Source organism: Alosa alosa, chromosome 21 (genome assembly GCF_017589495.1).
Source record: "Alosa alosa isolate M-15738 ecotype Scorff River chromosome 21, AALO_Geno_1.1, whole genome shotgun sequence".
Lineage (NCBI taxonomy): Eukaryota > Metazoa > Chordata > Actinopteri > Clupeiformes > Clupeidae > Alosa > Alosa alosa.
In genome coordinates, this window is record NC_063209.1 from 3,165,047 (window position 1) to 3,185,869 (window position 20,823).

Genomic DNA, 20,823 nt, shown 5'->3' on the forward strand with positions numbered 1-20,823 from the left:
GAGGCCCAGGGACAATACGTGCTTTTGTCTGTCTGTGTGTGTGTGTGTGTAAGTGTGTGTCTGTGCGACTCGAGACACTGTGACTGTCCTTCGTGCTGCTTGACGCTTTTGGCTTGCCTTCACAATGAGCTGCTTGCGGGCCACATCCGCTGGCCTCTGCAAGCGCCGGGGATCCCAGAGGAGCTGAGGGGCCGCCTCCGCCGCCGCGCAGACCGGACCCTCTGCTGGACTCCTCCAGCCTGGTGCCCATGCAAATACACGTGCGCAGGGGAAAGCGGACTGTCAACGGTAACCCTGAAGGACCCGAGAATGCCGGCCAAGTGTCAGAGAGGCTTTTTTCCACTCTTCCGTCTGCTTTGTTGAAGTTGAAGAATGAAGAAGTGTTTGTCTCTGTAACACGTGCCGACACACAGACAGATCCAGGTGTCCGCATGCAGTGGGCAGTGAGACCATGAGAGAGGTGGATGTGGAGGGGCCGTGTGCGACACATATGTGCATGCTCTCTCGGTCACACTCTTGGATTACCCTGCTGGACGGTGAGCGGTCAGTGCAGCATCTCCTGGGAGACGCCACGGGCCTGGGTGTGGGGCCGAACACATCCCGGCGTTGAGTCGCCATGACAACAGCAGCGTGGTACCACCGGGACATCAGCCGCGTGCTGGCGGAGGACCTGCTGGCCCGCGCCGGACGAGACGGCAGCTTCTTGGTGAGGGACAGCGAATCCGTGCCGGGAGCCTACGCCCTGTGTCTGCTGTGAGTAAACACTGCCTTCTGAAGCAGCCACACACTCACACACACACTCACACACACACGACCTCGGCACATAGGAACCAGGGACCTGGCCAGCTGGTTCTGCTTTAGTTTGTGCTGCAGGTTATTATTACTGGGAAAGGGAGAAAACGTTCCCACTTGCTTGTTCTCTCAGACTACAGCAGGAGCCTTTCTAAGTTCTCACCTGTTCACAGTTAGATGTTTTAATTAGAGGCCGAAGGTAAAAACTGACCCCAAACCTCAGCTGGAGCTGAAGCTTGCCAAGAGGGTGTTTGATAAGGGAATGCTTCATTTATTATTTCTTTGCACTTCTCTGAGTCACTGATGGAGCGTACTTCCTTGACATCCTTGACTAACCAAAAAGGACCACCTTCTGCTTTCTCTGTCAGCTGCTTGCATGTAGGCATCACATGACCCCTGATCAGCATGACCCCTTACTACTTGACCATCCACATCACTGTGCTGCACAGAGGACGTCTCGTAGGTGTCTCTTTAGAGCTAGAGATAACTCTCTGGGTGTATCTGTTGCACTGCCATGGCCACAGAGCACTGAGATCAGTTTTCCTGAGTGGAGATGACTAAATGGCTTTAGCAGGCCCCAGGGTTCTCCGCCAGCTGTCCAGTGTGGTGGCATCGGGAGCCAACTAGGTCCGGCAGGCCTGCCTGCCCTGCCTCGGGGACCTCAGGTCGGACTCACCCCTCTGGTGCTGGTTCCCGCCCCCCCCCCATGACCTCCTTGGGGCCCCTGTTGGAGGGACGGAGCGCCAGCAACCACACTGCTGCCTCTGCACAGCAGCCCTGAGCCAGATGCATTCCTGAGGACTGAGCCCTTCAGCTCACGCTGCTTCTCCCTCTCTGTCTGTTTCCGTTCCTTTCCTTTCTTTTCGCTCCCACACTGGCGCAGCAGACACTAGGCCAAAGAAATGCACAACCAGAGGACTCTGGCTCCTCAAACCAGGCTGCTATAACATGTGCTGCCAGTTGAAAAAGTATGAAACAGTTGGTTAAATGGAAATAGTAGGGTTGGAATGGAGTTAAGAGCATATATCAGTGTCTCTGTGTGTGCTTTTCTTTTGTTAGTTGTAACCCAATGCATTATCCTACTGATTCAAGCTTGTATGTGTAACCTGTAAAGGTCTACACCTGTGTAACATTTACTGAGGTTCAAGCACTACATCTTTAACCTGAGTATGTTGAAATGACATCCACAGACCTGTTATGATTCTGTTTTTCTCTTGAATTACATCCACAGACCTGTTATGATTCTGTTTTGCTCTTGAATTTCCATTTGCAGGTTCCAGCGGCATGTCCATACATATCGTATCCTCCCTGATGCCGAGGGACTATTGGCTGTTCAGGTGACGCACAATACACACACACACACACACACACACACACTAACAGGCTCTTTTCAGTGAAAATCGATAGGTGTTATAATCCAAGTCTCTTTATCCAAGCACTGGGGTACTAGAGGACTGGCATGCCTGCAGTCACTGAAGTGGACTTTCCAGTCTGCATACAGAAATAGGGATGGGAGCTCCCTGTTAGGAGTGATTGATTTCCATGATGGTTCCTTAGCTTCTATTCTTTGACAGAACACTCTGACAGAACACAGAGAGACGTATTGACCGGTGGGGTGAGAGACAGAGACGCTCTGTTGTTTATGTTGCGCTTGGTCCGTAACAAAAGCAAGAGCGTTTGGTTTAGCTAATATCTCAGCCATGCGGCCACATGCTTGGAGAATGACCTCAGCCAAACAGAGGCTAAATTGTGTGTTTCACACAAATTCCTCCCTTGCCCACACGGTGAGCCATTCATTGGCTGTGTGTGTGTGTGTGTGTGTGTGTGTGTGTGTGTGTTCATGTGAGCAAGTTCTTAACAGAAACTTGCAGTGCAAGCAATGCAGCTGTCAGCTGTTGTACCCATGTTTGTGTTGGTGTGCATTGTCCACACATGTTCACATGTCTCTGTGTACATATGCAATAGTGCCACGAGCACAAGTGTGACAGGTGTGTGTCTAAAAAGCTAAATAGGTAACTAGCTAAACTAGCTGAACACCAAAAGACTTGCTTCACAAACACCAACAACAGCACGACTGGCACCTGCAAGTCTCCCTGACTCAAATATTGTAATGATATACTTTTACTATTTTGACTATTTTACTATCTTTTTGTTTTAAATTTTGTTACAAAAGCTGATCTTACATTTCTGCACAACACTACATAGGGAATAGCCTGAGCAGCAAGTGTGAACAACACACATTTAGCTGTGCTCACTTGTGACATTAAAATGAATCTCACGATGCAAAGACCTATTTACCCACCCAACACATAAGAAGGAGTCTTTGACAATGGTGCTTTGACAATGAGAGAGAGACAGTGGAGCATTAATGCAAACAGTCATTTCCAGACTGAGGTGACAGAACTGAGTCTCTTTTGAAGAAAAGGGAAGATAGCAATGGAAGTTCTCACTTCTCCTTTGAGGCAGACTGTTTTGCATTTTGTCGCAGTCACAGAACAAAATGCTGAAGGTGTTTAACTCAAAATCTTCTGCACACTCCATGAACCACTGCAGATGGTTCACAAATAACTTTTATTTGTAAAGAGGTTCTTGGTATTCTGGATCTGTGAGTGAAGAAAGTAGCCATTTTGTCATCAAACGGGCCTCACATTTCTTTTTCTGTCTCTTTTTCCATTCTTTTAATCGTTTTTCAAGGGCACTCAGGGAAGACAAAAAGCCATACTGCTATTTGAGGATTCCTTGGCAGTGCAGTTAGATTTCATCTGCCAAAATGGTTTCTTTTTACCAAGCAATGAAAACACACGTTTCTAAAAAAAGACCCACAGGAAACTAGCTATTTTATTTGTTGCCCTGTGGATTGTGTGTTTGCATGTGTGCCTGTGTGTGTGTCTCCATATGTTTGTGTGCATGTTGTGCTTTTGTAAAGTTGTCCAACAGAGCTCACTTTGATTGTGGTCACTGTTTTTCTGTACTTTTGCTTGCTTTGATTTCAGTGATTGGTATACAGCTTGTTGAGGTCGAGGTTCCTGTGTTTGTTCTCCATTGCCACTATCAAGTGGCTAATTGAGGGAGCAAGTCTGTCTGGCATATTTGACCCTTGTTGGCATCAGTGGGCAGGGTTAGGACAGCCTGGAGCCCTTTGAGAGTTGGCACTGGGCACCAAAAGTGGGCAGGATGTGGGCGTGTGTGACGTCAGCCTCTCAGGACAACACTGCGGACTGGTTTTGGGCTGTGCTGAGCTCTTATGAGGTTGCCTAATAAGTACTGAAGTGCACCTCCCTTAGACACATTGCTCTGTGTTTTTACCACTCACTAGAAGACACCATTTCTTTTATTGATAGAATTTTCATGATATTATTTTAATGTGTGAATGAATGTCATGGGTTCAGGTGCTTCATAGCACAGTTTGTGATAAGTGCAGAGTTGATGTGCTTTTATCTAAACCTGGGTAGCATGTCTCTTGATCACTGGTGTAATCACATTTGTCTGGAGTGTCTGTAATTTGATTACTCCATCCTGAGAGCCTGGAGCTCATTTAAAGAGAGACTGTGCTGGGAACGGCTAGTGTTGTGGGTGCCCAATAAACCTTGGTGGCACTTTGAAGCCTACTGTGGCCTGCTTAATTCAACTGAGCTCCTCTGTCCAGATAAACTACCTCTGAGACTAGACCTTTAATCATACCTCACCTGTGATCTGGAGGAGATGACAACCACTTAATGTGGAAACATTTTAGGAAGTGGCTTTCGTTCTCCCCCAAATGGCTGCAAGCTCCACACCTTATTACTCTCTGTGTACTTGGTGAAGTTCAAAAAGGGCCAGAGTAGAACGGGAAAAGGTTTGAAAGGTTTTCATTTGGAACAAAGGTAATTCATAGGAAAAGGGAAGCCAACTGCAAGTTTTCACTTCTGTTTGAGAGACACTGCTTTGCATACTGCCTCAGTCAGCTTAAGTTCAGATCTTGTACTGGGGCCATTACACATAGTTCACAAATAACTTTGGTGAGGTTACATTTGTTGGTTAGAGTTTCTTGGTATTTTGGATCTATGAGAGAAAAAAGTAGCCATTTTTTCCCTGTTTTGCTAAACCTTCAGTATATTTTCTCATCATTGTTTGAATGTATTTCTGAGTATCATTTGAATCTCTGAACCATCATTTAAGCTCTGAGGTCATTCTCATCACTAGATGAATGACGTTACTGACACTCTTTGCGGCACACTGACTGTATGTCCTTTCTTGCTGCCTAAAAGGACTCCATTGTAGCCAGCCTTCATTCATTTGATTGTTGAGGCATATGGGAGAATCATTTTGGCTTTATCATTGTTGTTGTAATTTATGTGTTCTACTTTTAGATACTTGATATTGTTTCATGAATTTAATTGTATGTTGGATAATTTTCGGCCTATAACCATAGCTATTCTCTCTCTCTCTCTCTCTCTCTCTCTGTGGTTTGTAGACATCCCAGGGAGTGCAGGTGAACTGCTTTCGAACCCTGAGTGACCTGGTGTTGGGATACCAGCAGCCTCACAAAGGCTTGGTCATCCCCCTTCTCTATCCAGTAGGCCCTGAAGTAGAACCAGGGGAGGAGAGCTCAGGTGGACTTACAACACACACACACACTCTCACTCTCTCTCTCTATCTCTCCCTCTCTCACACTCTCTCTCTCACACACACACGCACACACACACACACACACACACACACACACAAAGCCTGTCAACCAATGTTTTATAGAGTTTCTGTTTACATCTCTGCTTTCCCCAGATACAGTGAATATAAAACAGTGGCAAAATAAGAATGTGTTAGAACTTCAATGAAGTTAGAATGAATGAAGTTAGAACTTCAATTGAAATGCATTATCCACTGGCATAGAGGTGTTGAGTAGATAAAGAATGAGTGACTGCCTTTATAGCTTAGGGCACACACAAGGCTCATTGTCAGCCTGCACTGTCAAATCAGATTTTTATCACATCATTCAGTCATGGTGTTGAGAGAAGCACGGTCTTGCTCTGGGCTTGACCCCTGACCCTCAGGCATGAGGTGGCTGTGCTAGCACGTAGGCTACAAGCCATGTGTAATCGGGTGTTTTTGTGGCCCATCTCACACAGATGGTGATGACGAGAAGCCGGCAGCTGGCTGGATCCCCAGTGGGAACTCTCCTGTCTCCACGGCGCCCCCTGCTGCTCCACCAGCTCCAGTGCCCCTGACCCCCCAGCAGCTGCTCCTCCAGAGGCTGCAGGACATCACCACACCCAGGTACCACTGGAGGCTTGACCTTCGAAAGCCACATAACATAATCAGTACAGACACATGTATGTTATTTGCAATGGAAGTCATCTTGGAGTATCTAACAAAGAAGACAACATTTACTCTACAAAATATTTTACACCAAAAAGCACTTTATACTTCACAACTTCACTCGACAGTTTTGCAGTTATCTGACCAACACAGCAGGTCAGGCCCTGGTGTTGAATTACCGCAACACGTTACCCGTTATATGTTGTGTGTGTGTGGTGGCTGGGTTGCAGAACTGCTGTGGCTTTCTTGCGTGTGTTCATTCACACAACCAGCAGGACTGCTGGAGCGCTGCTACTGCCATCTGATGGTGGCCAAAAATACAGTTTGGTGTCTTCCAATGTTGATGAGCGGCCCATTAAGTGGAGACCGGAACGTTTACCATTGGAAACCAGAAAGCAGTTATATGATTTTCGATTTCCCTTGTTCAGAGAGAGAGAGATAGAGAGAGAACTGGAAAACTGCTCCCGTTCACCTGTTCTGTTGATTTAACATAATATCATTTTATCCCACATTGTATTTATGTAATATATATTTATCCCACATTGTATTTATGTAGTTTGTATTTATGTAGTATAGATGTAGCCTCCACTTTTCACCCTCCATTCATGACATGGACTGCTAAAATGGTCAAAAGAACTTCAACTTTTCAGGTTATTGAAATTACAATTAAAGGTGTGGTTATATAATGTTGCTGGTATGATTTCAAAATGAATATGAACAGATCTTTCTCTGTCTATTTCTTTGAAAAATTATTAGCTATTGCACAAAAATTAAGGTCCATGGCTCCAAAACTAAACTCAAGACTATCTGTCCCGCCATGCACAGTCTACATTGTGACTCAGAACTGGAAAGCTGTCATCCTAAAGGTGATGATACATGGGACAACTTTCTGAGTGATGTTGTTGGGCAACCACATAACTGGTTCCATGTGTTATGATTGAATGATCATGAACATTTGCATACTGGCAATTCAATTTCTTCAGAAAAAACGTGTATTTCCCATTATCAATGAGAGTGTGCCAATGAATGTGTCACTGGAATGTGCCCAAACAACAATACTCTGGACCATTGCCCAGTAACTCAGAAAGTTTCCCTCTCTATCATCACTTGCTATCCTGGGGTGTTTCCCAAAACCATAGTTGCTAACCTGTTAGCAACTTAGTTGGTTGGTAATGGGAAATTGCAATGAAACCAACAAAGTTGCTAACTTAGTTAGGTTGCTAACTTAGTTAGCAACTATGGTTTTGGGAAATGTGCCCCTGTACATTCAGAGTCATCAACTTAGTCTTAGACACCAGCTGACCTGGGAAAAGATGTAAGAGATACAATACGGCCCAGAACTGATCCGGAGTCAGCTGTTCTCCAGGTGAGGGACTGTGATGTGAGGCCGAGCCTGAGCTCGCTGTGGCTGTGTTGCAGTGTGGCGTCAGAGGTGGTCAGCCTGCTGGTGGAGTATCTGCACGGGGACCTGGGTCAGGACCTGGACGCTCTGAAGAGAGGAGGCATCAGCCTGCAGCACCTCCAGCGCACCCTCAGCACAGTGTGCCACGGCCTGAGCAGGTACGCACAGCACAGCGCCCCAAACACCTGCAGAAATACACACATCGCCCCAAACACCTGCAGAAATACACACATCGCACACCGCCCCCAACACCTGCAGAAATACACACATCGCCCCAAACACCTGCAGAAATACACACATCGCACAGCGCCCCCAACACCTGCAGAAATGCACACATCGCACAGCGCCCCCAACACCTGCAGAAATGCACACATCGCACAGCGCCCCCAACACCTGCAGAAATGCACACATAAAGCCTTCCCTTCCTACTGCATGTGGATTCATTAACAAAGTCTTATAAATGAGGCTTTTATATTGATGAAGGCTGACGACTGTTGCATAATTCCAATTTGACACCAGTGAACTTTTCAGCTTATCTCAGTGTGTCTGTTATCTATATGTTTGGTCTGCAGTGAGATTGACCACACCTTATCCAGCTTAGAGACTTTGGCCAAAGTGTTTGACCATCCCAGCTGTCCCCTGTCCTGCCAGCGACCTCAGGTACACGAAAGGCTGTCACTGCTCACGCACATGCTCAAGTCTGTGATAGCTTTGGGAAATGCTCCCTCTGCTGGACATTTTAAGAATGAATTATATTCCACATTACAAGACTTGAAGTATTCAGCCGGCGGCCAGTCTCAGTGCCTCACCTCAGTGCAACAGATGGTGGCAATGCACTCTGTTTGCAAACTGCCAAATAAAACTCACTGAAGAAGAAGAAGAACAGGCCAGCGAACCCTTCTTCTTTTTCGGTGAGCTTTTTTTTGGCAGTTTGCAAACGGAGTGCATTACCACCACCATCTGCTGCACTGAGGTGTAATGGCAAGTGTACCCTGTATCCTCGTTCTGGCCGCCGGGTGAATACTTCAAGTCTAGCAGAGTAGCCTCGCTCTGGCCGCCGGATGATAAGGCGAATTTCCGACAGGCCTTACTTGAGGCAAACTTGCTTCATGTCCATGTTTCTGACTGTATCACACAGAATGTGGGCAAGTGGTCGGATTTGAGCCTGGAAAGTCTGCTGTTCAAGATCTCTGCTCTGTGCAACCTGTTGTCCACTTTGGAGAAGAGGGTATAAATACACACACAACACACATTCCATCACTTCCTACGACTGGTTTATGTTAAAGCTTTATAAAAACCCATCTTCATGTGTCCCACCTGAGCAGGTGTTGAAAGCTCTGCAGGATGCTGTAGTCAATCACAACCTGGCAGTGCAGCCAGCTCCTCCTCTGGCTCCGGCCCCGTCTCAGTCTCCTGAAGTCACCCCCCCAGTGAAAAACCACACACCTCCCATACCGGTGCACAGCTTTCAGGTTGGTACACAGACAGCATGTGTCCATGGGATCTGGAGCTCACACAAAAGAGAACACTACTGTAAATGCAACCCTTACTTTGTCACATGTCCACCTGTAAAGTGTACGTGTGTGTTCATCTGTGTGTCCTCTGCGTGGGCGTGTGTGTGTGCAGGTGAAACTGGTTCGGTATGGACGGATGGTGGTGTCTGTGGATGTGGACACAGGAGTGCTGCTGTTTGACAGGAAGTCTGCTTCCATTGGTGTGGAGACAGTCACACAGGATAGAAGTGAGACATTACTCAGTTCTCAATCTGGGCAATATTAACAACGTGCCAGTAGGTCATTGAAGTGTAATGCCGGTGTATGTGTGTCTTTCATTCCATGTATTTGTATGTATAGTTTTACAGCTGATCAAGTTCCAGAGCAGTCCAGCCAAGCTGAGGATGGTGGTGGACAGTCATCATAACACCCCACGAGAACTACTGTTTGAGAGTGCAAAGGTAGACAGTGTGTGTGTGTGTGTGTGTGTTTTGTGTTTGTGTGTTTGCGTGCATGACAGACTGAGAATAAGAAATAGAAGAATCAGAGAGCGATGGCTACAGTGTATGAGTGTGGTGTCCTCCTCGTCCTCAGAAACGAGAGGCCTTTTGCCACCTCCTCCAGCTGATGAAGACCAGACACCTACAGCAAACTGAGCCTGACGTCATCTCTGTCTTTGTGGGCACTTGGGACATGGGTAATATGTTACTTCATTCCAAAAGATACTACATTACCTTTGCCACATTGTTAGGTTGTCTGGGAAATTTCATTAGCACCCATTGTGAAATCTATGAAGCGACCTTGGGTGTCTTGAAAGCGCTTTATAAATAAAATATATTATTATTATTATTATTATTACGTGTGGTCAGAGTGACTATGTGTGCTCCATGTATGCGTTGCTGCAGGGGGCTCCCCTCCTCCACGAGGCCTGCAGTCCTGGCTCACGTGCTGTGGCCTCGGGCGGACCCCAGACGAGTCCACCGCCGCCCTGCCTCACGACATGTATGCGGTGGGCACGCAGGAGAACCCGCAGGGGGAGAGGGAGTGGGCCGAGCACGTGCGGGCCTCCCTCAGGAGCGCCACCAGCATGGAATATAGACAGGTAACCTTTGGCTTTTTAGCTCAATTCATAATTAAACAATTCACTCTTATCCTCCCTCGCTCCACCCTCCCATATCCTTTTTTGATCGTTCATTTCCTTCTCTTCCTCTTTGGCCAGCCTGCCCACTCAGTTTTAAAGGCTTGCTTTTATTGTCTTCATATTTGCTATGTAAGATGTTCTTTTCATTATCTCACAGGGCCTAGTTTGCTGCTGTCTTTTGCTTCATATGACGTCTTCTTTTTATAATCTTTTTAATGTTTTATGATTATATGACAGGTATATCATGGGGTGTATTTAACAATGTTCTCATATAGTCAGTTAGTTATACAGGAATTGTGACCATCTGTGAATTGCAACTGGTGCAATGTGTGTGAATCTCCTACAGGTGGCAGTGCAGTCCCTGTGGAACATCCGCCTGGCTGTGTTTGTGAGACCAGAGCATGAGAATCGCATCACTCAAGTGAATTCAGCCAGTGTTAAGACAGGCCTTGGGAATGCATTGGGTATGGCACACACACACACACACATATACTGTACACACATACAGTATGTAAAATAAAATGCTAATTCTATTTTAGTGTTAACACATGCACTTACACGATAAACACAGAATGTCCAAGCCTATAGGGAAACATACAGTAAAGGTGTACATGCACATAGCCACACATAGCCTCTACTTTACACACACACACACACACACACACACACACACACACACACACACACACACACACACACACACACAGGACACACACGCATAGGAACACACAAAGACACACATTCATCATGCACCCTCAAGTCCATGTCGGACATACACACCCGTCTTTAAAAACAGCTTGATTGAGTTGTTATTGTAAAGGCCTTTTTTCCCATCTCCATGTATCGCAGGAAGCAAAGGGGCGGTTGGAATCTCTTTCCTCTTCAACGGAACCTCCTTCGGCTTTGTAAACTGCCACCTGACCTCAGGCAGTGAGAAGGCCCTCAGGTGCTTACATTTACACCCAATATGGCCACATACATGACTTTCCTCAACATATTTCATCATATGAATATATCACCACTATATCCATATTTTAATTTCATCTCTAGGAGAAACCAGAACTTTCTGGATGTCCTGAGGCTCTTATCTCTAGGTGACCGGCAGCTCAGTGCCTTTGACATCAGCCTGCGTTTCACTCACCTCTTTTGGTGCGGGGACCTGAACTATCGGCTAGACCTAGATGTGCAGGTGACATGTCTTTCTTGACCACGTGACTTACTCTGTCTTGACCTCCATGACAGGTCTTCCTTCATTAATTGCTTTATTATTTCGTGTCTTATCAAGGCGAAAAGTATATTCCCATATATGTACGTCTTCATAAATCTGTTTTCTAATGAGGGAAAGGCATCTGGTGATTATCGACAGGGGGCCTGTTTATTCAAGCAACTGAATAGAAGGATTGCATAAACAGGCTGATAAAAAGTGCTTGCTCTTCCCATAGGACATCCTGAAGCACGTGTCCAAGAGAGAGTTCGACGAGCTCATGTGTGCTGACCAGCTGACACGTGAGCGTCACAGGAGGAAAGCCTTCTTTAACTTCAGTGAGTTCACCCCCTTCTAGTCATCCTCAATTGAATGGGATACTAAAAGCCTCAAAGAGTCTCTTCTGTGTTGGTGTCTCTTATGTGTTGGTGTCTCTTATGTGTTGGTGTCTCTTCTGTGTTGGTGTCTCTTATGTGTTGGTGTCTCTTATGTGTTGGTGCAATTTGATTTTTTTTTCTTTCTTGCCCCTCCGACTGTTAAGAGGAAGAGAAGATCACGTTTCCCCCCACCTACCGCTATGAGCGAGGATCCAGGGACTGCTACCTGTGGCAGAAGTACAAGACCAGTGGGGTGAGATGTCCTGCTCTGTCCTTTCACTGCCCCCACTGTCTTCACCACACCTCACATACCCTCTAGTGACAGAGCAGATGGGATTCACTTTGCCACACTGGACAAAGTGATGAATTTCTGTCTACATTTCTGTCTACATTTACAATGCATACAGAAAGTATTCACAGCGCTTTACTTTTTCCATTGTTACAGCCTTATTCACTTTTTAGTTATGTTACAGCCTTATTCCAAAATGGATTCAATTTATTTTTTTCCTCAAAATTCTACACATAATATCCCATAATTACTGTTTCCACTGATCATCCTTGAGATGTTTCTACAGCTTAATTGGAGTCCACCTGTGGTAAATTCAGTTGATTGGACATGATTTGGAACACACCTGTCTATATAAGTCCCACAGTTAATAGTGCATGTCAGACCACAAAACAAGCTTGAAGACCTGGAGATCTGTAGACCTTATGTGAACTTGCACAGGTAACCTTGCTCATCTTTACTTGCGTACGACTTCACACCAGTGCTTCAGGGCAGCCGTGGCCTACTGGTTAGCGCTTCGGACTTGTGACCGGAGGGTTGCCGGTTCAAACCCCGATCAGTAGGCACGGCTGAAGTGCCCTTGAGCAAGGCACCTAACCCCTCACTGTTGTTGCAGGCAGCTTACTGCGCCGTGATTAGTGGGTACCTCCCTGTGTGTTCACTGTGTGCTGAGTGTGTATCACTAATTCACAGATTGGGATAAATGGAGACCAAATTTCCCTCACGGGATCAAAAGAGTATTTATACTTATACTTATACTTCAGACCAGAGCTGATGCTTAAGCAAAGGCCGTCACTGAAAAGCTGTGAATGTCGTTGAACACAGCTGTTCTCACATTAGCTGATTGCGATAAACATTAACCATTGTTGCCTAATTACCAATTATTCATCAAGTTGTAATTTTTTTTTAGTGTTTTTCACATGGTATTTTGCAGTATTTTTAAAATACAAAAATACACACCAATAAAGTAGGCTATTTTGATACAAAATACAGAGCCATTTCCTTCAACCCAATAAAATAAAAATGACAAAATACTATTTTGTATTTGAAATACATATTAAATGTTTCAGAAATCTTGACATGTCTAAGTTTTGGGTTGCAATATACAGGTAGTGGGCTCTCTGTTAATTTTAATGAGTAGGCCTAAGCCTAAAGTTACAGCATTTCTATCACAATTGACCAGACTTTGATCTTTGGTCTGCTTTTAACAAAATTCTGGCTATGATTGTTCCTTGTATTGCATCATGAGCCATCACTGTGCCTATTGCATTCTACTGTTGTTAGCCTTAAGCCTAGCTCAGTCATTATGTTATACCACATCACCCTCCATTAGAAGTGCAATGAGCTGCATTGAGCATAATAAACTGCATTTAGAATTCCAAATTCATATTTCTAGATATTTTGGTGAAAGTAGCTCAAAAGTAATACAACAGTAGTGTAATGCCTTACAATTCAGATACATATTATAATGTAACAAATTATTTTGAAATGACAGTAATGAGTAATACATAGACTTAGACATAGAAACCATCACTTTCTATGTATGTCTGTGTGTGTGTGTGTGTGTGTGTGTGTGTGTGTGTGTGTGTGTGTGTGTGTGTGTGTGTGGAGGGTCAATCAAATTCTATGATTGCCACTGATGTGAATGATCTCACAAATCACACAAACCAAATCAAGTTTAAAAAAAAATCGCAAAAAAGTATCGAAATTGAGATTCTTCACTTAGTGGTATTCTACACTTAGTGGCTTCACTTGGTATTGAAACACTAATGTTGGTATTAGTGACAACAGGAGTTGGGGATGTGTCCCCACCAAAGCTGAGACCAAACCTACGCCTTTGGTGCCAGGAACTGGGAGACTAGTCAGGATTGAGGGAAAGATGACCGTAACAATGTAAAGAGACATCCTGGAAGAAAACATGCTCCAGAGCACTCTTGACCTCAGACTGGGGCAATGGTTCATCTTTCAACAGGACAACGACTCTAAGCACACAGCCAAGATATCGACGGAGTGGCTTCAGGATAACTCTCTGAATGTCCTAGAGTGGCCCAGCCAGAGCCCAGTCTTGAATCCCATTGAACATCTCTGGAGGGATCTGAAAATGGCTGTGCACCGACGCTCCCCATCCAACATGATGGAGCTCGAGAGGTTCAGTAAAGAGGAATGGGTGGAACTGGCCAAAGATAGGTGTGCCAAGCTTGTGGCTTCATATTCCAAAAGACTTGAGGCTGTAATTGCTGCCAAAGGTGCCACAACAAAGTATTGAGCAAAGACTGCGAATACTTATGTACATATTATATTTCCGTTCTTTATTTCTAACAAATGTGCGAATGTTGTCATGTTGTCATTATGGGGTATTGTGTGTAGAATTTTGAGGAAAAAAATTAATTGAATCCATTTTGGAATAAGGCTGTAACATAACAAAATGTGTAAATGTATGGTGGCCTTGTTAGATATAGGCACAGATTTTGACAATGAGATTTATTCAAATTAACAATAGACATTAGTTGTACACCGACCTCGTAGTTACAGTTGTGTGTTTGTACTGTCACGCTTATGTCATCTTCTAGTATATAAAAAGGCTGTATAGTGTTGAGGGGGTTTTCTGTGACCCTTCTCCCTGCTGCACACATAGTTGGATCCCTCCAGCCTACCGATCTGCCTCCAGCTATTTCCAGATGTAACCCAGTCAGCTGTCAGCACCACGGGGGGCAGGGCAGGAGGGTCAACTCTGACAACTTCTAAAAAAGGCCTGAAAAAGGGTCCAGATTACCGAAATCCACGTTAGTGAGCATAATCTATCAAGCTGAAGAAAGGTTTTTTGTGAGAAACATTAATCTTACTGCTCACACAGACATTGATTTTTTTCTGTTGTGTTTGAGCAGGTGCGTATTAATGTGCCGTCTTGGTGTGACCGAGTTCTGTGGAAGTCCTACCCGGAGACACACATTGTGTGTACCTCATATGGTGAGTTCAGCTGCTCACTCTGACTCACAGTCTTGCGTAAAAGCAAAGAGCATGTTGGACACGTCTGCCTTCCAGCAAATCAAAAACAGAGTGCTGCTATTTCCTGCAGCATTCCTTCAGGACAGATCTGTGGTCTCATGTTATGTGGCTGGACAGAAAAAGGTTTTCTTATGAAGCGGTCTTTCCCTCCTACGTCTTGGTCTGTGGTCAAATGACATAGTCATATCCTATCTGGCTCACTCCCTGCTCAACTCTGTCCCATGATCCACAACCTAATTCACTACCAGACCAAGTCGTAAAATGATTGTGTATCTACTGTATTGACAGTTTAATAAGCACAAATGCCGTTTTTATCTGACTGCGCCTAATGCCCTTAACTATTTGTAAGTATAACGTGTAATAACATGTGGTTGTTAGTATGGTCACATGTGTCATTTGTTTCAGGCTGTACTGATGACATCTTCACGAGTGACCACTCTCCTGTTTTTGCAACATTCCAAGTGGGGCTGACCTCACCATTCTTCAGAGCAGGTACGGACTTGTAAGGACTGTAAGGACCTGAGCCTCTGAGGGTTTGATAAACATGGGGAACACACACACACACACACACACACACACACACACACAATCGTCTGTTCACAGAGTAAATTGATAACCTATGTCTATATTACTAGTATTGGACACCGTCTTTATGGATTTATTTGTGTATGTGAAATGCTGTTGAAATTGTATCCACAAAAAGGAAGACTTCTTGCTTGTGTCTTGCATTAGATAAACTGGTTTCCCTTTTCAACTGTCATCTACTTCCTCGTTTCTGTTTCACTTCACATGCTCATTTCAACTTTTGCACTTTCATCAAAACATGACCTTATGAATCTCGCCGTACTCAATAATCCGGTAAAACTTTGAGTACCATAATTTCCCAACTGTTAGCCACGGCTTATACATTGATTTTGCAAAATTTCTTCAGCTATGAGTTTAATACACGGGGGCAGTTAATATGGAATTAATATAGTTTTGTTTCTTTTAACTTGCATAAAACACTGTCCTGCGGCTTATCCACAATGCGGCTAATACACAGGAAATTACTGTAGAAGGACCATGTGTGAGCAATGTTGATGGGCAACCACATGGCCAGTTCCATAGTTAGTTAGTTTATTTGCCAATGTGACAATGTGATTACTGTTGCCCAATATCAATGGGGATGTGTCACATCAACAATACTCAGGAATGTTACCCAGCAACATTGCTGAAAAGGTTGCCTTGTGTATAATCAGCTTTAGTCATTGATAACTAAACGATAACTGCACGTTCACAATGTTTGAATTAAGCATGTCCTCATTATCATACTGTACTCACTATGTGTAATGGTCACCATTATTAACTTCCCATGGATTTGCTCATTCCTTAATGGATAACCTGTACGAATAGATATTGACGTCTCCTGTATCATGACTGCCCCATGACATTTTAAATATCAAATGTTTGAGTCAAGGTCTCTAGAGCTCCATTTTAATTCACCAGTGCCTTCCTGATATGCTGCTGTGTACCCTGTGTTTTGGTTTGGCAGACTCCAACCCCAGTGTGGAGAAGGCCTGGATTGAGGTGGAGAGTGTGGAGGCCATAGTGAAGACTGCCAGTAAAGCAAAGTTCTTCATTGAGTTTCAGTCCCTCTGCTTGGAGGGTAAATTCACTTCACTGTCTTCCATGCTGTGATGCCCTGTCCAGTCACATGGTTTACAAGACTCCTCTGTCCAGTCAGTTCTACTAGGGCTAGTTAGTCATGCTGACACTCTTCACTTTTTTCTTTTGCACTTTTGCAGAAGTCCGGCGCTCAAGTGAGAATGACTCTCAGAGCTGTGAGGTCCCGGGGTTCCTCAAACTGGGCTGGCTGGCAAAGCAGCTTCCCAAGGTTGATTGACTAAGTCATGTGAAATGCATGCCTATGCACATTGGCCAACAAGTCCTCTCTTAGTTCATTGTATTCCCTTCTTTTCCTTCTCTCTTTCTCTTTTTGCTCTTTAGCTTCAACCCATTGTTTCAGATATGGAATATCTTCGGGACCAGCATCTACTTCTGTCAGTCAAGTCATGTGATGGTTTTGAGTCGTATGGTGGGTTTTTAGAGTTCCTCATACCTTCTTGTCACTTGGGTTAGATGAACTGTTCTGAGTAGCATGGCAGAGAAGCTCAGACCTGACAGCACCTCTGTGGGTCCCTCTCCTCTAGGCGAATGTTGTGTAGCTCTGCGCTCCCTCATTGGCAGTGTGGCAGAGCCCTTCGAGACCTTCCTCACGCACCGTGGCGAGGAGATCGGATCCATCCGGGGACGGGTGCGAGTCCATGTGCCCGTCGAGCGTCGGCAGGCCCGGGAGCGGATCTATGGTGGGCTGTTCACTCTCACCCTTCCCCTCCATCCTTCCTCTATAGTTTCCTGTCACGTGACGCACCGATTGCGTCTATCTTCCACGGCTTCCTTTCTTGGTTCCGCTCTGTGTCCCTAGCTCCCCTTTCTCCCTCTCCACTCTTGGACTTCTGCTTTTGGATGCCTGATGACTAAGCCCTGTCCTTGGCAGATGCATCCTGACTTGTGAGTGTGGGGTTCCTCTGGGGCCAGACTCCAGGCCCTCCAGTTGCACGCATTAACGTCTGTTATCCACCCCAACCCCACATCCACAACCACAGCAACCTCAGTCTGTCATGGCGCATGAATAATGTGAGTGACCTTTGTGTGTCTTCCCTGTTGTCCGTAGAGTGGTTCTGCTTTGAGAAAGACGAGAAGGGTCTGGTGAGGGGTCGCTTGTCGCCTCAGCCAGCTCGTGGAGTCCAGCCCCGGTGAGGCCATATCTGTGTCTTCTCCCAAACACTGACAGGTCATGAGGCTAATGCCTTGCAGATTTGTTGTCTTATTTTGGGAGTAAGGTTGGGAGCATAGCCAATTGGGGAATACCATGACATCTGCATCAAGTTAACCTTCTACCTTTTGTCTTCCCTGCCGCCTTAGAGCATCGGCACCTCCCAGGACTCCAGTAGCACCAAACAGCTACACCAACCCAGCCTACTTCATGTTTGAGGGAGTGCCGGTATTGCGACGCAAAGATGAAGAGGCTCACCCCCGCAAGGAACCTCAGGGGGTCTGGGCACGAGAGTCAGTGGTGCAGCTGCCGAGGGTGACTGGGGGCAATGTGCCGGACAGGAAGCCGCCCCGCCGGTCAGACTTCACAGAAATCGAGATCCCCGGTTGCCTTCCCTCTTACATGCCCCCCTGTGACCGCACCTCTCAATCGTCCCCGCAACATGGCACATCTTACCAGCTGTTCCCAACCAAACAGCCCCCGCCCTCTCTGCCCACCTCAAGCAGTGTACCGCCACCGAAAGACTACCACCTGCAGTCACGCATCATTAAGGCCGGTGGGGCTATGGAAGCCGTCATTCCGGTGAAGAACCTGAGGAACATGTACATGAATCACGCTGCCATCACCAGGGAGATGCAGAGACCCAGTCAGAAAGAACCGGTCAGAAAGGAGCGTCCCAGGATAAACCCAGAGCGAACTACCCCGGGCCGCAACGGGCCTCCCCTCTACCCCTACATGTCCACGCGGGTGCCCCGCTGCGAAGCCTCGGCCCCCTGGGTGGTGGAGCCGCCCCCTGGGCCCTGCGGAGACCACTCCCTCACGGCTCTGCAGATTGCCAAGTCCCTGAGTGAGGTCGACTTCCAGCCAGCAGAGAGCAAAAGCAAGTACCAGCCCAGCCACAGGCCCAAGCAGCACAGGAACCAGGGCAACCATCCAGCACCGGCCACGGAGGCCAGTTACTGCTGGGAGAAAGAGGCAAGTCCTGTACTACTAGATCCTTTAGATATCAAATGCTCCAGTGACTTGTGCATTTACCAAAATCCTCAGCCATTTAACGTAGGTTAGAAGAAGTGGTTACACTTGGCAGTGTCGACATGAACATGTCATAAACAAGTCATAAATGTTTATCACATAACACTTCTGTTATTAAGTGTCATTCGGTTTTTAGGGTTAAGTTAGGGTTATGGATAGGGTTAGGGTTCATGTGTCATGACAGTGTCATGTCACTCTTATGTTGATACTGTCAAGTAAATTGTTACCAAAGAAGCTTCATGTGTTTTATTTTATCATTAATTTAGGGTGAAGGATGATATGTGACAAATACACCAAATAAGCATGTCAAAAACTTAAAATAACAATTTGGAGACAAATAGAGCATGTGATCGATGTGTGATTTTGGTCAGAAACCCGACAACAGTAACTTTCACAACCCAATTTCACCTAATATATTGTTGAAATACATCAGTTAGCCAACTAGCTAGTTCCCAGTTTCAGTGTCAAATGTGCAATGATTCATGATTTGCAAAGTAAGTCTGATACTTTTAAGCTAGTTAGCTTGCTAGTTTTAGACAAAATGATTGTAATGTCTTTTGAGAGTTGAAGCCTTCATTTATCCCATCAGGTTTCTGTCCTACATGGGGCTCCAGAGACTGTGCAGGACCTGTTGAGCACCTTGGGCTTACAGCGTTACACACTGGGGCTAAGTCTCAACGGCTGGGATGACTTGGACTACTTCAGGTAAGGGCCAACCGGGGTAATGCTTCATATGATCTGCTATAGGTCCTGGTGGTATTGTTCACGAATATGTTCAACTTCTGAAGTGCTATAGAATGTAAAGCTAACTTAGTTATTCCAAACAAATTTTGCTAACAGCAGTTTTAACTACGTCTTCAATACTGTCATCCACCTGAGATGGCTTTCTAGAATCACCAGACTAGATTGGTCGTTTGTGTCTGACCCGTCACTGCAGGGGGATCACTGAGGAGGACCTGCATGCAGCCGGAGTGTCCAACCCCTCACATCGCCGCAGGATCCTGGAAAATCTGCCCAAGATCTGGGACTGATCACACCAGGCTTTCACCTGAGGTTCCTCCACCTAATCCCGGAGTTGGTACACGTCCTAAGTGGCATGTACATGTAATTTATTGTTTTTTTTTTGTTTTTTTTTTACTGAATATAAAATAATTTTCTTTTGCATTTCTGCTCCAATGTAACACATGAACGATTTTTTTGTTCAAATCCATTCCATGTCCTTCCTCAAGGTTTGTCTGGTGTGAGCTCTTTCCAGTAAGTGTCATGCACTCATGCACACACCTAGCAGTGTTTGCTGTACATTCACATGCCTCGTGTCCTCCCACATCCTATCTTTTATGATGTGAGTTTGGGGCCTCTTTAAATTATGAGATTATAGTGTCAAACAGACTGTATGGACACAGATTGTAAAAAGGCCAGGGATATACGTCTCTGGGCCTTAACTGCACATTGTGTTGCTATGTAAGCAGCCTCGTCACATATGGGGTGGATCAGGGTCCTTATATTTGTCTCACCATTAACATATTGTTTTCACTGTCCTAAAGACAGACTACACAGAACCATGTTGTTTGTGCTGTGATTCAGCATAGTGGCCCTTGGACACCCACACCTTTACAGGAATGAGGATTCAAATGGCTAACTTGGCATTTGTGGTGCAATATTTGTGCCAGCACTGCAGTGAGGTTGAGTGTGGTCAAATAGACTAGCTGGCATGTAGTTCAGTTTATATGGGCAGCCTGTGAGCCTTTCAACTGACAACTTTAACTTCTCAATTACTCAACCACAAGAATTGCCATGTTCTTGGAAAACAAAGCAGCTTCAGGTCTCTGCCCTAGAAAATGAAAAAGCCTTGTACATATATTTTGTCTTTGATATATGGAGTCTGTCTCATATGAAAATGTATGTGTTGGGAATGGGAATAAAACTCAAGACTGTAGAGTCATGTTTGCTTTGGCTTCATATAAAACGATAAACAATCCA

At 45.4% G+C, this 20,823-nt stretch overlaps 1 protein-coding gene across 2 annotated transcripts; it reads left to right on the top strand.

Moving 5' to 3' along the window:
- The first annotated feature begins 380 nt into the window (after positions 1 to 380).
- Positions 381 to 20,823, top strand: inppl1b (inositol polyphosphate phosphatase-like 1b). Of its 2 annotated transcripts, XM_048231902.1 has the most exons (27): positions 381 to 753; positions 2,066 to 2,129; positions 5,246 to 5,384; positions 5,898 to 6,045; positions 7,507 to 7,647; positions 8,062 to 8,149; positions 8,628 to 8,717; positions 8,815 to 8,961; positions 9,116 to 9,230; positions 9,343 to 9,443; positions 9,577 to 9,679; positions 9,888 to 10,084; positions 10,470 to 10,587; positions 10,973 to 11,069; positions 11,174 to 11,312; positions 11,566 to 11,665; positions 11,869 to 11,957; positions 14,876 to 14,957; positions 15,402 to 15,488; positions 16,528 to 16,641; positions 16,781 to 16,869; positions 16,983 to 17,070; positions 17,186 to 17,341; positions 17,710 to 17,791; positions 17,961 to 18,786; positions 19,433 to 19,548; positions 19,781 to 20,823. In XM_048231902.1, the coding sequence occupies exons 1-27, from the start codon at positions 617 to 619 to the stop codon at positions 19,872 to 19,874; spliced, it is 3,747 nt and encodes a 1,248-aa protein (XP_048087859.1). In that variant the 5' UTR covers positions 381 to 616; the 3' UTR covers positions 19,875 to 20,823. The 2 variants fall into 2 exon arrangements, with proteins under 2 accessions (XP_048087859.1, XP_048087860.1); XM_048231903.1 differs by lacking the exons at positions 16,528 to 16,641; positions 16,781 to 16,869; positions 16,983 to 17,070; positions 17,186 to 17,341.

What these genes read in the sequence shown, in the direction of transcription:
- inppl1b (XM_048231902.1), top strand. Translation starts at nt 617, where the DNA reads ATGACAACAGCAGCGTGGTACCACCGGGACATCAGCCGCGTGCTGGCG. An exon ending in CCAGCATGGAATATAGACAG is followed by an intron (nt 10,085 to 10,469) that starts GTAACCTTTGGC and finishes AATCTCCTACAG; the next exon opens with GTGGCAGTGCAGTCCCTGTG. An exon ending in GGCAGTGAGAAGGCCCTCAG is followed by an intron (nt 11,070 to 11,173) that starts GTGCTTACATTT and finishes TTTCATCTCTAG; the next exon opens with GAGAAACCAGAACTTTCTGG.